General features: G+C 38.7%; 1 protein-coding gene across 1 annotated transcript in view; it reads right to left on the bottom strand.

Annotated features, from left to right (window-relative positions):
- LOC127849960 (uncharacterized) overlaps positions 1–16,980 on the bottom strand; it is a 57,208-nt gene that overhangs the window by 24,519 nt on the left and 15,709 nt on the right. The window contains exons 16-28 of the mRNA XM_052382700.1: positions 15,878–16,042; positions 14,895–15,035; positions 13,289–13,474; positions 12,433–12,801; positions 11,941–12,111; positions 10,635–11,646; positions 9,686–9,836; positions 5,700–5,835; positions 4,779–5,124; positions 4,281–4,426; positions 3,191–3,374; positions 2,829–2,911; positions 2,132–2,467 (exon numbers count right to left, since the gene is read on the bottom strand). Coding sequence (XP_052238660.1) covers positions 2,132–2,467; positions 2,829–2,911; positions 3,191–3,374; positions 4,281–4,426; positions 4,779–5,124; positions 5,700–5,835; positions 9,686–9,836; positions 10,635–11,646; positions 11,941–12,111; positions 12,433–12,801; positions 13,289–13,474; positions 14,895–15,035; positions 15,878–16,042 — 3,426 coding nt within the window. The remainder of the gene's footprint in view (positions 1–2,131; positions 2,468–2,828; positions 2,912–3,190; positions 3,375–4,280; positions 4,427–4,778; positions 5,125–5,699; positions 5,836–9,685; positions 9,837–10,634; positions 11,647–11,940; positions 12,112–12,432; positions 12,802–13,288; positions 13,475–14,894; positions 15,036–15,877; positions 16,043–16,980) is intronic.

Below are 16,980 nucleotides of genomic sequence, written 5' to 3'. Positions count from 1 at the left end.
ACATGGTGATATAGCTGAATATGTGGTGATTTAGCTGAATACGTGGTGATATAGCTGAATACATGGTGATATAGCTGAATAAGTGGTGATATAGCTGAATACATGTTGATATAGCTAAATACATTGTGATATAGCTGAATACATGGTGACATAGCTGAATACGTGGTGATATAGCTGAATACATGGTGATATAGCTGAATATGTGGTGATATAGCTGAATACATGGTGATATAGCTGAATACGTGGTGATAAAGCTGAATACATGGTGATATAGCTGAATACGTGGTGACATAGCTGAATATGTGGTGATATAGAGAATAACAGGTTACTGTCCCCTCGTTTTGAAATATATCAGGCGAGGCTTACAATAATATAACGGCGAGGCTTGCCGAGCCGTTATTTTATTCGTGCCGAGCCTGATATATTACAAAACGACAAGACAGTAACCTGTTTTTCTGTTTATCATCCCACATTTTCTTTAAAATCTGCAAAACAATCCATTTCTTTATATTGAATATGAATGGATTCCCGCTGATTTTGCTGATCCGGCTTTTAAACGTTGACATACATGTAGAAACGGCGTTCGAAAAGGCAACACGAATAATAGCTTATTTTATACATTGTATAGAGAAAAAAAGTTGTTTGCACTACGAATGGGAAGAGTACAACCGCTTTAATTATAAATGTCTTGAATTGGAGATCAGGAATGGACTGCAGTGACAAATTTAATCTAAGATTACACTTCACCAAATAGTTTGGAGACACCATTTTGGAGATGTGTATTGAAATTGACATTTTGATGATGGTGTCAATATCGACATAAGCGTGTAAAATCATTTGTTTAAATAATTGAGGATTAGCATACAGTTATCATTTGTCTTGAATTTCTGTGCAACATTTGCGAGTGCAATGACTATATCGGTATTTAAGATTTATTGCCCTATTGATGACGTCATTTTACTTATGCAGTGCGGGCTGTTTTGATTTTTAAAAAATAAACGTTTTTGTGATTTATGACTTTAAACTAGAATAAAATATGTACGTTCTTGGTATCAAATTGTTTCTTTTGTTGAACCTGATTCATGTTGATAGAAATTGTTGACTTTATTGAAAATCCCACGTAACTCTAAACATTGACTGATATAAGAACTTCCTGTTGACCATGATATAAAAAAATATATCAGGCAACGTTATATCAGGCAGATATCAATGCAGTGGTATGATAAAGCTGAATACATGGTGATAAAGCTGAATACATGGTGAAATAGCTGAATACGTGGTTAAAGCAGATTACATGGTGATATAGCTGATTACGTGCTTATATAGCTGAATACGTGGTGATATAGCTGAATACGTGGTGATATATCTGAATACATGGTGATATAGCTGAATACATGGTGATATAGCTGAATACGTGGTGATATAGCTGAATACGTGGTGATATAGCTGAATACATGGTGATATAGCTGATACATGGTGATAAAGCTGAATACATGGTGATATAGCTGAAAATATGGTGATATTACTGAATTTGTGGTGAAACATGTAATTGCTGAATTTGTGGTGATAATTTCTGAATTTAAGGTTAAAACTGCTTAATTTGTGTTGATATATAGCTTGATTTGTGGTGATATTTGCAGAATTTGTGGTGATATACATGAAGCTTAATTTATGGTGATAATTGCTGAATTTGTGATATTGATTTTTGCTGACTTTGTGGTAATTATTGCTGAATTTTTGGTGATTATTCCTGAATTTGTGTTGATAATTGCTGAATTTGTTGTGATATAGCTGAATTTGTGTTCATTACTGATGAAAAAAAGCTATCCTTACCTTGATTAACGAGCTATGACTTGCTATGCCTTGCTTTATAGCTATACAACAATGAAGATCCACATTTTTTTTAAAGTACATAATTATATAATTACAATTTTTTTTTATCTCCTTAACAATCATCTCCATATAAAGTTAATTCAACTTGGAAATTTTGAACGTTATCCACCGATATTTAAAGGTTGTTTTCAAAAACAAGCCTTGGAACATTTGTACGTATAACAGGCAAACACAAGCCATGCTTGATGCCTGCCACTCTGTGGGGGCAACAAAATCTATACAATGAAAGCATGCCAACCTGCAAACTTATGTTTTGATCCAGCGATGCCAATGGTGGCATTTACAATGTTCGGACCCATGTCTCCCGACGCGCCCTGCAGCCCATCACGTATGCGCGCGGCCTTGCGCTCGTTGAGCCTCATCTCAAGCTGCTGAAGCTTCTCAGGGTCCATGTTCATAAGGAGGTCGCGCAGGCCCTCGTTCTGCTGCTGGATCTTCTTGTAGAAATTGCGCAGGTCCTCCTGTTGCCGTGCCAACTGGGCGGCGAGGTGCAGGTTTTGGTCCTCTAGTTTGTCGTAGAGCACGCGCACATTGAAGTCCTCCAAGTCCTTCTCACTGGCCAATACTCCACCATCTGGTAAGGAGGAGGCACAAAAGATATTTAGATGACCATGTTTTGGGAAAACTGGGCTTAGTGCCTGTGCCTAAAACAAGAATTTTGTTTGGAACAGACCGTCTTGATTAGTCTAAGTAGACTGCACATGCTATTTTAGGGCGACACTGTTCAAACATCCATTAAGCCTTGTTTTCCAAGAGCATGGCTCAAAGTAAATCATATTTTTTCAATGAATCGTTACAATTTACGTCACTCAAAAGTATTCAATCATTCAGGATATAAATCTAACGATTCTTATTTAAGACTGTGAGCATACCTGTAGCTGTATTTTTAATAATCCCTCAAATGTATGTATATATAATGACTGAAAGGTGCTTACCTCGAGTTGATGCAGCCAGCAAATCAGCATCGGCTCCGTCTCCTGTGACCCTTGGTCCCAGACTGACCTTCACGTCTGACTCACTGTAAAAAACAAAAACACACAATTTACTTGATAACTTTTCAAATGGTTGGTTATTGATGGTTATTTGAAATGAGAAGTATTTGAATGTACTAGAATTTTTTTATTTACTTGACATTGAAAGTCCACAAAAAGGGTTAGACTTACAAATCAACAAAGCCCCAACACTATCACTGCACATCTAAAATCAAATGATCCTTAAAAAATTAATACATTATGATAAAACGCTTGAATTGGTACATGTTTTTCTTTTCTAAGATAAGTGTGTAATAATTTCATACATTGGTTTCTCGGGCCAGTGGTCGGGGTCATATCGCATGTAGTGAGGCACGGGCGGTGGTTTGCCCAGACTGCGGTACTTTGGAGCCCAGTGTAACATTGGGTGCAAGCCTGCATGCTTGGGCAGCCAGATGAAAATGGCAAGCACCAGTAGCAGACACAAGGTAGCAAAGAATGCGATGATGCCTGGAAATACAGAGTTTACATACATGATAAATCCGCTACAAGTACCACACAAAAACAATAATTTGGAAAGAAAGCATTGATATTGTAGCTATTTATTTATGCAGGGAACCAACAAACTATGATACAGACAATTAGATCTATCATATGGCCCCCAAAAAAGCAAGGGACTACTTTTTGTTAAGTTGATGACCCCATCTGCAATGTCAAACTATTTTCTGCAATGTTAACAATATCTACATGTCCTACAAGGTTTATGTTGAGCGGTGTTCTGGGAAAATTGGGCTCAGATAAGTCTCTGCAGTCCACACACGCTAATCAGAGACTACTTTTATTGTATTATTCTTTAAAAAAAGAAGTCTCTTCTTAGCGTAAATCTAGTTTAGGTGGAAAGTGTTGACCACCTGGGCAGGCTAAACAAGGACAACAATTTACATGTTGACCGCCCAGGCTATACAAGGACAACAATTTACATGTTGACCGCCCAGGCTATACAAGGACAACAATTTACGTGTTGACCACCCAGGCTATACAAGGACAACAATTTTCGTGTCGACCACCCAGGCTATAAAAGGACGACAATTTACGTGTTGACCACCCAGGCTATAAAAGGACGACAATTTACATGTTGACCACCCAGGCTATACAAGGACAACAATTTACGTGTTGACCACCCAGGCTATACAAGGACAACAATTTACTTGTTGACCACCCAGGCTATACAAGGACAACAATTTAGGTGTTGACCACCCAGGCTATACAAGGACAACAATTTACTCGTTGACCACCCAGGCTATACAAGAACAACAATTTACGTGTTGACCACCCAGGCTGAACAAGGACGACAATTTATGCACACGCATTAAGCCCATTTGTTCCCAAAATGCAGCTTATGTTTACACCTCCTACCTGCAATAAGGGACCAGTCAGGGGCCTGGTTTTCAACGTTCTGTGTGGCAAAACCAAGGGCTATAATGTTATCTGGGCTTGCAGGCTTTATTCTTGCAGACGATGAGCATTCAACCCCTTCGGGCTCAACTCGGATCAACACCTCCCTGCAATGGGTGGAGGTATTTGTAAGAAAAAGAAATAACAGCAATCATGTGCTAGGATCTTATTGAAACAATAAAATATGGTTTACGAATGTAGCTAGGTTGTTTTACATGACTTAAAATAAGCCGAATCTTTGAGAAATATATTTCAAAACATCTTCCCAATTGATAGATTCATTATTATAAAGAACAAAAAATACTAAATGAATATTAACTTTTATTTCATGCTTATTTTGTTTACTATGAGGTAATTTTTCTTATTCGAGCATTGCAACATTTTGAAAGTGTCTATAACTCAATTGAAAGTTAAAGATTTCCCTAGCTAAAAACAAATGTACGTAAAAAAAGCACTCACAAAGTAGGGTCAGCAGCGTCATAAAACACGTAATTTCCACCCTCATTAAACACATGCGCGAAGTTGGAGATGTTGGCATTGGTGTTCTCCACTTGGTACTTGAGTGACGTGAAAGCGCCAAAGTCAAACGTGGGATTGGTGCTGAACAGATGGTCCTTGTTGTACTTGGGATAATGGCTCTGTGCACGGTCCGTGTGGTTGATGTTTATCTTGAAGATCACCATCTCGCCCGACTCCACACACAGCACAGGGTTTGGAATGTGGGTCGTTGGCACGGTGAGAGCGAGCAGACGACGACGGCCTGACAGGACTGCTGCTGCCTCCTGGGATAGCTCCTCAAGGCTCTCTATGAGATGGATGAGGATAGTATTAACACAAATACCACTTACTTCTTAGAGTTTCCTAGAACCCCACATAGTTCAAAAAGTCTCAAAAAGAAATGCCTTTAATAAGTGTCTCAAATAGAATCAGACTGACTTCAAAGAGTCCCAACAAAACAACTGCCATTGATTTCAAAAGTCTTAACAAGAAAGCTATAATTGAAGATAGTTTGAAAAAAGTATATACACATGTAATTGTGTTGAACCATCATTTTTTTTAAGCCTTCTACATGTGCAGCTATGTTTGAAAATCATGGAAAAAAATCAATAGTCTATTCCAGGCCTACTTTTCAAAACTTCTTCATTTTAAAGGTGATTTTTATTTAACAATTAAATGCAATCTCTTCACAATAAGCTTTTAAATGCAGAGTCATGTCATGTGACATTAGGTCTAATGCCATATGCAATTAGCATAGCTCCAGACCATCAAACAAATCCATGCAGTTTGGTTAGGATCTATGCTGTCCACTAATTAAACCAGGAAAACGTGTGTTAATTGTATAGCAGACAAGGTAGCACAAGTTGCAATACTGTTACATACTGAATGCGTCATGTGCAGAATCAGCGTTGGTGTATATTGCGCCTGTCACCTGGTCTCCCCACATGGCCACCACAAGGATTGTTTTACTGATCTGACCTTCAAAACCTTCTCCTGGGCCCAGGCAGTCAGGCATGGCCTAAAGAGTTTACAAGTGAAAGAGAAAACAATTGATCCTCCGTCTGGGAAAACAGGGTTTAATGCATATGCCTAATGTGTCACCCAAGATTAGCCTGCGCAATGGAAACAGGCTATAGAGAATACTAGGTTAGCGTTGAATACAGAGAAGTTTATGTTGCGAGGCTTAGAACGCCGGAAGCGCGAGCCTTGGCGAGCGCTTTCGGTGTTCGAGCCGAGCAACATAAACTTCTCTGTATTCAACGCTAATCCTAGTATTCTATTTATCCCATTTGATTTTTTCAACGTGACATTTAACATAAATAGATCTAATAACCTTAACAATAATTTTAATTCAGTCATAAAAGCGCTTAAAATCTGACAAATGTAACCATGCGTAGTGATATACATGTATTTGTTCTGGTACGCAAAATAGTCTTTAAAAAATTCACACACAAACTGTAAAACAAGTAAAAATATCACCATATGCTTACATTCAATTTTACGCAGTATGCGAATTTTAACACATTACGACCGCGAAAAGAAGATTTTACTTTACTATAATTCATTTTATTTTCGAAAGAAAATGATCAAAATCCAATATGGCGGCGATTGCTCCTGACAAAATGCTGTCGATGTCAACATACATGTACACCATCGACGACCTAGTTCTGGCTACCATAACTTTAAATGTCGCTTTTTATGATTATTGACTGGCGCGACTTTGTACAGGTCTGTCAATACTAAATACCCTGTACGCTGAAGTTTCTTTAGCTATGGAAGACCTTGACAATTTTGACGAGTAAACAGACAATTGCAGCGAGTGGCACTTTATTTGACAAAATACAGGGCAATACGTTTTCCGACTTCGGACGACGAATTTAAGGACGCGCATAACGTGTTTTTATATAATGTTATGGGTATGCCGTGTGTGATCCGATGCATCAATATGGCGCCCATGTTAAAATCATTTCCCCAAGAACAGGGAACGACAAAAGTACAAACAAAAATCAAAACACGTAAGAACTAGTATCTTACCTTTAATAATCCTTTAAAATCCATCTAATAATCCATTTAACTCAATAATTGACGATATTGCATCTAGGGTCTTTAATAATTATTTTAGCATAGTTAAATAAAGACCCTTATGCCATTCTATCACTTTATTCAAATGAGTTTATGAACGCGATAAACTTTCTTCTTCGTCACACGCTACGTCATGTACTCTACATTACTGCTGTTCAAATGAACCGGAGCAGTTTATCTAATAATAGCCGTTGGTAAACTCGGTTGCATTTGCAGATTTCTGCATACAAACATAATTATGTTTAAACTTGCACAATGTTTTATATATCTATGGTAAATGCCCTTATTGTACGAGAAAATAATTTAATATATAAATACACAAAGAATGGAAAACATTCCAGTACACAACAGATAAATGAGTAGAAAATACCCGTGTACAAAATGGGACGTTCCAAATTCCAGTGTGGTGCTATTTTTACCATCTTATACTTTACACAGCTCTATGCCTAACGTGAATTAAATAGGAAAGCAAACATAGCAGATTATTCATGAACTGTGCGATATGTGTATGGCTTGTTGTACATTCTGAATATTTAAGTTAAATGTCAAAAGTATATGCTTTGGTTATAAACAATGCACATTACACGAAATAAGGAAAATGTGATCAATTGACAATTCAGATATGTCGACATACAGTACATCGAGGGCTGAACGGAAAACTGCAGTATCTCCTTCTTAATATAATATGAGTTACAACAGTCTTCCGTTCACCCCTCGACATGTAGAAAACATGTGAAGTAAGTCGCGTTTATAATAAATCGTCAAAAAAATGGGGAAAATGACGCAATAAGTTTGTCATTTTATGACGCCATCAATCAGCTGATTCATTATACGGATGGCGAAAAATTATGTCATATGACTAGATTTAAAGGTTGAAGGTCGTATAATTTTGAAGCTTAAGTTTTGTCGACTGTGTTTCTTATGAAAAATCATTCAGTGGTAAAGTAAATATAAATAAAAAAATAACAAAACAAAAATCGTGTAATTTTATATTTTATTTCAACATTTCTTTTGGTGAATATGTAATATATATATATTTCTGAAAAATATGCACATTTTCTTCTAATGGGTGACCTTATAATTCGATCAATGAACCAAACAATATCGACCAAATTTTAGCGCATATCGCATGACGTCATTTAAAAAGTAGTCCGTGCACGCGACAGGTATATTCCACAGTGTTGAATACAAGCAAGTATATTCCACAACGTGTTATACCGTCAATGTCGCGGTGAAAATGGGATAAAATCAGTGATTTAATTTTTCTCCTAACTGGATTTTTGCTAAGAAGAGACTTCTTTTTAACAAATTATACCATAAAAGTGCTGTCCACGATAAGCCTGTGCAGACTGCACAAGCTTATATCGGAGGACACTTTCAGAACATGCCTTTAACCAAGTTTTCCCAACGTGAAGATCATTTCTAAAGAATACATCGGTAAGACTATTGTTGATTCACTCCTAACCAGTGCTTTAAGATTTGTCTATAAATTTTTCTATTTGTGTCTGGATCTCTTCACTTTTTACCACTCAGATGTTCAAGTGTGATGGGACTCTTTCCAAAGCCGAGATACTGATGAGCATCAAACAGCATGTAACTTGAACAGACTGCAAGATAATCACAGGCTGGTCCGGTTTTATGCTGTTTGCATACAGCCATTTTCAATTTCTTCTGTGCAGGAAAGGTTTAACTCTTTCAGTGCTGGAACCAAATTTTGAAGGCCTATGCAAACAGTTTGGATCCAGATGAGACGCCACAGAATGTGGCGTCTCATCAGGATCCAAACTGTTTGCTATTCTGATAGTATTCTTTGAAAAAAAAAATCAAAGAAAATGCTAATTTTAAAAATTCGGCAGACGACATTTAAGCAGACAACAAATGTCCTAGCATGCAAAGGGTTAAATGAGTAAAGAGGTTTGGTGAACCCTGATATTGTGTAGGTTATTATCCTCTAATGACTAATCAGAGATTTAACCATATATTAGTGTTACCGCTGAGGTTTGCGCTATAAAAACTTAACATTCACGATCAATATGTTCCAAAAATCAAGCACATAAAAATAAAACAGGATGAATACGATTTCCAAACTTATGTCATCCTACATGGTGGTGCTTAATATGTATGCTTTTTCAAAACATTAATGTATTGTCGTCAAGTGTTTTGTGAAATGTGTACTCTACCAGGTTCCTGAAGTGTTTCTCAGTAATTTTGTTAACCTAAAGCTGAAGTTGCTTATAAAACCAACAAATGAAAGGTTTTGTAGACTTCTACACAATGTGAGATATATAGGATCTGGCACAAGTTGTCATATCATATCATATTTTATTAAACGAGTTCAGGAATTTTGTTAGTAAGCAAGCCTTTGGCAAGCTTACCTCAAATTTCTTGGAAGAGTTTAATAAAATATGGTATGAAAATGACAACGAGTGTCAGATCTTTTTATCAGATGCTTTTAAATGAGCATTTAAATAAATATTTACGCAAACATAATGATAAATCCCGAATGTTGTTTACATTTCGTGACGTCATTTGACGTTGCAACGTCATTTCAGCTAAATAACAAAATGCGATTGGTCAATCAAACAAAAACTAAGCCAATGAAAACGCTTAAAAAGTATATTACACATGTGTAAGATGAAAATATCGTAATGGTTATATTACATGAGAAACAGGGTATGGCATGTGATAAATATTTAGCAAGCAATCCATGATTACTGCATTAAATGTTTTTTTATTGAAGGCTACAACAATTAGACACAAAAATATAAAGAAGCTAATTCTCTTACTGTTATAGTCTGTATTTTTGTCACTGGGTCAATGATGGTAATGGCCAGCGTGCCGTTAGCCAAGAGAGAGCCTTCCATCTGAGGTTTGGTTGTGGCTTCACAGCTGGGAGGGCATATAGAGGTCTCGGACACATAACTGTCACAGAAACATCTGCAACAATAGAAACACAGCTGTAGTTTGCTTACACACTGTTTTCATATGCAATATACAGTAATACACATGTCTGCAAACAAAAGTCTTACTGAATAATTGTACTGGTTTTTACGACACAGTTTTAGCAAGTTGTAATTAATTCTGCAAAAAATTATATAGTTGACTTCATAACTAAGCTCTTATGATGTGATTTGTTTCCATGAACAATTCTTATTCCTATCTGAACAATCTAAAACAATACTATACAGTTATTCAACCAATGGTTACCATAAAATAAGATCGTCTTGGGGAAAATGGAGCTAAAGGCATGTGCGTAAAGTGTCGTTTGAGATTAGCCTGTGCAGTCTGCACAGTCCCAAACTTGAATTTTGTTAAGAAAAGACCTTAAAACATAAAATTTCATAACAGCCGAAAGTGTCCTCCCTTATCTGAACATTTATTAAGCCCAGGTCTCCCAAAATGTGACTTAAACAAGCAAAGTTGAATTGATATCCCCCCACCAATATGCCTCTGGACACAAAAGTATTATATTTGACACTCAAAAAAGCATTTTTTCAAGATACCAAGGGCCATAACTCTGTTATTAACTGATGGTGTACAATGCCATTTGGCGTGCATCATCCTCTTATCCATATACATTCTCATACCAAGTTTAAATGAAATCCGCCAAAGCACTTCCAAGATATGGCTCCAGACGGACGGAAAGACTGAAGGACGGACGGGCAAAGCCAAAACAATATCCCTCCGCTAATGGCGGGGGATAATCAACCTTCCAGCATGTAAAACAATTCCTACCTTCCCTGGTCGGTACTGTAGTATGCAGAGGCGCATCCACCCCAGCCCTCGCAGCTGACAGTGTCCGGGTCGACGCACTTGCGGGTGCTGGAGTCACGAACCTGGTGAGTGCTGCATCGGTCATCAGAGATCAGCTGACAGTCCTCGTCACCATCGAGTTCAGACTTTTCAAGGTCAAGGTCATCATAGTAGACGTAGCCAGCAAGGCACACGCATGCTTTAAACGATTCCTGGAATGTTCGGTACTTGCCCTTGCAGCTGCATGCAGTGGATCCTTCAGGAGATGTGGACGTTTTACCGCACGTCTCACATCGTGTTGCGTAGTCCAGGTTGCTGTAGGCATTAGCAGGGCAGAGCGTGCAGTCTGAGACGGCTTCAGCACGGGTGAATGTGCCGTACGTTCCTCTTGGGCAGGACTTCTCGTAATGGGAGCCTACTGGGCAATAAGAGCCCATGCGGCATATGTTGCTGTCACCGTGGCCTGTGCCAGCAGGGCAGTAGTAGCCGCCCGGACAGGCCTCGCAGATGGAGCGGTCAGTGTAGTTGCCGTAGGTACCAGCCGGACAGATTCTGCATGAGAGAGTTGAGTCATACCGTAAACCAGCGTGATCAAGAGCCTGATAACCAAGGTCACAAACACTTGGATAGCTGCTATTGAGTGGACAATAGAAAGGCTTTTCGCAAAGTATGGGCTCGATAGTGCCTCCTGGACAGTAGTAGCCCGGTGGACAGAGCGGTGGATCTCCTGTCACTCCCTCGCAGTACATTCCGGGTGGACAGAGCAGTTCTATTGGCGATCCAGTGGGACAGTAGTAGCCGGGCCTGCACGGGATGCCGTGCAAATTGATGGTGTCATTCGGACAGTAGTATCCGGCGCGGCACAGGGGGCAGTCTTCTGGTTCTCCAGCACCTGACGTGTTTCTCATGCGGCCCGCCGGACATAGCTCTGGATCCTCACCATTACGGCAGTAGAACCCGGACGGACACGGATACAAGGAGTAGTCAGTCATACCTTAGAAAATCATTTGAATTCCATTATTTTAAATCATTACCTTTTTCAATTTTTATTACATCTCAATGATTTATAGTTTGAAAAAAATAAAATAAATGTTTGCCTGTTTATGAAATTGCAAAATTATCAAATATGTATGTTATTATTTGTGCATACTTATGAAAACATTAATAAGAATATTACCACTTTAAGTCATCATTAATATAGTAAAGCAAAAGTATAAACACAAGTGTAATTTTTATTTCTTGGAAAGTACAAAAAACTAATACTTATGTAAAATATGTAGTTGTTCACCTGTCTGGTTGCAGATGTAGCCACTAATACAGGGCTTGCAGTCAGCCAGCACGTCGTTTCCAGTTGTGTCTAGGTAGAAGTTGACGGGGCAAGGAATTGGCTCTGAGACCGATATGCCGGTACCGTTGAGACAGTAGTGGCCCGCAATGCACGGCACTGGGTTAGTGGTTCCTGGACACAAACAATTTATTTTATTTAAATGCTATTGATGTTAGACAGACTTTCTAGAGTGTCAGAGATATGCATGCCTAGTTCTGAAGCTTAAACTTTATTTAAGTTGTCTCTATTTGGCATTACTAAAACAACAATGCCCACAAAAAACGTATCGTTGATAAATTTTAAATACCAAGTGATATTAAGATGAGTCTGATATGGCAAAAGAAAAGGAGAGGCTAGTCTTATAATACAGAGAGTTGTGTAATTTGTGTAATCAGTCAATTTTACTTGTCTACTAGTGTCATAATTAAATTGCAAAACAATAATTCTGCCTACCGTTATCACACATGTATCCAGCTGGACAAAGGTCGCAATCCTCAAGCTGTGCTGCGCCTACAATTGGCCGGTACACAGTTTCCGGACAGGGCGTAGGTATGTAGGTGCCCTCCAAGCAGTAGTGACCTGTAGGGCAGGGCCCTGCACATTCGTCGTACGGCTCACACCCACTGAAGTTTGTGGTGGTCGGGGGCATGTCACTCTTGCTGCCAGAGAGACAGAAGTATCCGGCAACACACTCGCTCGACAGCTGGCCACTGCGACAGTACACAGATGTCTCGCATGGTAGACACTCCGAGGCTTGCTGTAGCCCCGTTGTGTTGTCGTATGTATAGGTACCATTGGGGCAAATATTGGGAACCATTGTGCCTGTAACAGCAGATTTGTGCACAGTGTTAGTTGAGTGTAAAACTATCGTATCTTGTATAGAAAATTCAAGCTTATGTAAGTTCCAGAAACCTTACTGTGTGTATAAGTTCTGCAGAAAACAATATCTACAACAACTGAATCACTCATGGTCTTAAATCTTTAATATTTTGTAGAAACAGTTGCTTATTTAAAAAACAATCTTAACCAGCCAATAATCACTATGGCTTCTGATTATTAAGATCAAACGACAAATTTATAAGCCATCCGGATTGCATAGAGTTAGTTATTAGTCAAAAACAGCAATTATGCAAACATTATTTAGATTCTAACATGATCTGCAGTTAAACTTAACACTTGTTTGAACTATGCTGAGCTCAGCATTTGATTTTCTTCGTTAAATTTTTTGGTTTGTTTTACAGTGATGAGTTTGTCTTTTTCTATAGAAAGAACATTGAGTATGGTGATAGATTGTTCAATGTCTACATGCCTTCTGGACAGTAGTGGTAGGCAGGACAGATTTTTTGCTCGGCGGATTCTCCACTAGTGCAATAGTATCCTGCAGGACATGGTTGGCACTCCCACCGACCAATCGTCGTGGAGAAGAAACCTGCTGGACAGGGCGTCGGTGCAGCAGAACCTTCCAAACAGTAGTAGCCCACTGGACACTCAAAACCTACAAAAATGCGTTGAAGTTTAGATTTTTTCATAATTTAAAAACTTTTCTTCATTTCATTGCACTAAAAAATATATGTTAATGATTTTACCAACATAAATTTGAAATAGTTTGTAAGAAAAATGTGGAGACAAATAAATACAATATATTATGCAACTCTTGTTGGCTTGTATTAAACTGTTTTACACCTGTAAGCAGAAAAAAGTGTGAAGAAAGAAATAACACAAACCATAGACATGCAGATTGGACTATCTCATGTTTATTATTCCACATTTTAAACTGGTTACAACCATACATTAGCATAATAAACCTTTCCTGATCAGAAGCAAAGTGAGTGGCTATATGCATCCAGCATCAAACCAGAAACCCTGTGACTATGTCTTTGTTGCTAATATCAGTATCTAAGGGTTGGAAATGAATCCTTTAAAACTTGAATCAAGTAAGAAAGGTCTTAACAAGGGCTGTTTGTAAAACATGCATGCCCCCCATATGGGCTGTCCGTTGTAGTGGCAGCCATTGTGTGAATACGATTTTTGTCACTGTGAGCTTGACCTTTGACCTAGTGACCTGAAAATCAATATGGGTCATCTTCGGGTCACGATCAATGTACCTATAAAGTGTCATGGTCCTAGGCAAAAGCGTTCTTGAGTTATCATCCGAAAATCATTTTACTATTTCGGGTCACCGTGACCTTGACCTTTGACCTTGTGACCTCAAAATCAATAGGAGTCATCTGCAAGTCATGATCAATCTACCTATGAAGTTTCAAGATCCTAGGCGTATGCGTTCTTGAGTTATCATCCGAAAACCATTTTACTATTTTGGGTCACCGTGACCTTGACCTTTGACCTAGTGACCTCAAAATCAATAGGGGTCATCTGCGAGTCATGATCAATCTACCCATGAAGTTTCATGATCCTAGGCGTATGCGTTTTGAGTTATCATCCGGAAATCATTTTACTATTTCAGGTCACCGTGACCTTGACCTTTGACCTAGTGACCTCAAAATCAATAGGGGTCATCTGCAAGTCATGATCAATCTACCCATGAAGTTTCATGATCCTGGGCGTATGCTTTCTTGAGTAATCATTCAAAAACCATTTTACTATTTCTGGTCACCGTGACCTTGACCTTTGACCTAGTGACCTCAAAATCAAAAGGGGTCATCTGCGAGTCATGATCAATGTACCTATGAAGTTTCATGATCCTAGGCCCAAGCGTTCTTGAGTTATCGTCTGACAACCACCTGGTGGACGGACCGACAGACGGACCGACAGACCGACATGAGCAAAGCAATATACCCCCTCTTCTTCGAAGGGGGGCATAAATATAATTTGATTTTCAAGAGGACTACAAATGCCTCAAAGTGGTAAAACATTCAACTAGTTACAACCATAAATGTGCTCAATAAGAGACTTACCAGTAGGTGTTGATGAATTAGTTGTCTCGTTAGTTGGGCAGTAATAGCCTTTACTACAGTTGCCTGTGGGCGCTGAGAGTCCATCTATGGCGCAGTACATGCCACCTGTGCATGCCTGACAGTCGTCCACAGTTTTACCAGCTTAAAAGTATACAAAAGTATCATGAATATAGATGGACCAATCCCTTGGAAGAATATCATGAATATATATGGACCAATCTCATACGAGAATATCATGAACACATATGGACCAGTCCCATACAAGAATATAAAGAATACAAATGGACCATGCAGTCCCATACAAGAATATTATGAATAAATATGGACCAGTCCCATACAAGAATATCATGAACACATATGGACCAGTCCCATACAAGGATATCATGAATACATATGGACCAGTCCCATACAAGAATATCATGAATACATATGGACCAGTCCCATACAAGGATATCATGAATACATAAAGACCAGACCCATACAAGAATATCATGAATACATAAAGACCAGACCCATACAAGAATATCATGAATACAAATGGACCAATCCCATACAGGTATATCAAGAATACATATGGACGAGGCCCATACAAGAATATCATGAATACATATGGACCAGTCCCATACCAGAATATCAAGAATACATATGGACCAGTCCCATACAAGAATATCAAGAATACATATGGACCAGTCCCATACCATAATATCATGAATACATATGGACCAGTCCCATACAAGAATATCAAGAATACATATGGACCAGTCCCATACAAGAATATCATGAATACATAAAGACCAGACCCATACAAGAATATCATGAATACATAAAGACCAGACCCATACAAGAATATCATGAATACATATGGACCAGTCCCATACAAGAATATCATGAAAACAGCTTTGTGTTTCCTCAATATACCGGACAGGATGCAATTGGAAATCTTTGGTCAAGTCACAGAACAGAAATATATTCAGGGTCCTTACTTGTGACAGGACGGAATGTTCCGGCGGGGCACTTCTCCCACAGTTTGGTGCCGTTTGGACAGAAGTGGCCAGTCGGGCATGGTCCGTTTAATGGGAATGAACCAGACGGTACAGGTGTGCTCTGATTGGCTCCTCCTTGACAGAAGTATCCCGCTTCACAGTCACCTGAGTAGAAATGGTAACGCATTCATAGACCTTGACATTGGATAAAGTTGTGGCCACTAAAGACCTGATAAAGTGCAGTGTTATGCAATCGGAATAAATGAAAACATAAAATAAGCACAGAAGTCACTCAGAACACTTTAAGAATCTTTTTTGTACACTGTTTCACTCCGGAAGAAACAAATCAGGGGCAATTCAGCCTTTTAACTGACTTACTGGATGTAGGAAACAAAATGCTTAGATTGATTAAATCTGTTTTCAAAATAGTAACTCTTTAAGCAAATATAAAGAGTATAAATTTTTATATTATAAACTTTATTCATGATGAAAATTATTCAACTCCAAAGCTTATATTAAAAAATCAGCTGAATAGATAATGACAAAACAATCCATACAATATATGCACAGTTGAAGATAAAAGGAAGATAAAAGGAAAACCTCAAATAAAAATTCTAGGCGTCAATAACTGCTTTTGCATAATGCAGATCCAGGTTTAAGCATGAAAAAGTGTTGCATCTGCTTCACAGGTCTTAATCAGGTACAGTACAAAAACACTTGGGCTTGATACATGTGCTTTAAATGCCATCCCAGATTGGGCTGCGCAGTCTGCAAAGGCAATCCAAGGATGACACTTTCGGCCTAGACTGGATTGCGCAGTCTGCAAAGGCAATCCAAGGATGACACTTACGGCCTAGACTGGATTGCGCAGTCTGCAAAAGCAATCCAAGGATGACACTTTCGGCCTAGACTGGTCTGCAAAGGCAATCCAAGGATGACACTTTCGGCCTAGACTGGTCTGCAAAGGCAATCCAAGGATGGCACTTTTGGCCTAGACTGGATCCAAGGATGACACTTTCGGCCTAGACTGGATCCAAGGATGACACTTTCGGCCTAGACTGGTCTGCAAAGGCAATCCAAGGATGGCACTTTTGGCCTAGACT

Source organism: Dreissena polymorpha, chromosome 11 (assembly GCF_020536995.1).
Source record: "Dreissena polymorpha isolate Duluth1 chromosome 11, UMN_Dpol_1.0, whole genome shotgun sequence".
Classification (NCBI taxonomy): domain Eukaryota; kingdom Metazoa; phylum Mollusca; class Bivalvia; order Myida; family Dreissenidae; genus Dreissena; species Dreissena polymorpha.
The sequence above is the reverse complement of the archived record's forward strand: the minus strand, read 5'-3'. Positions and strand labels throughout refer to the sequence as shown.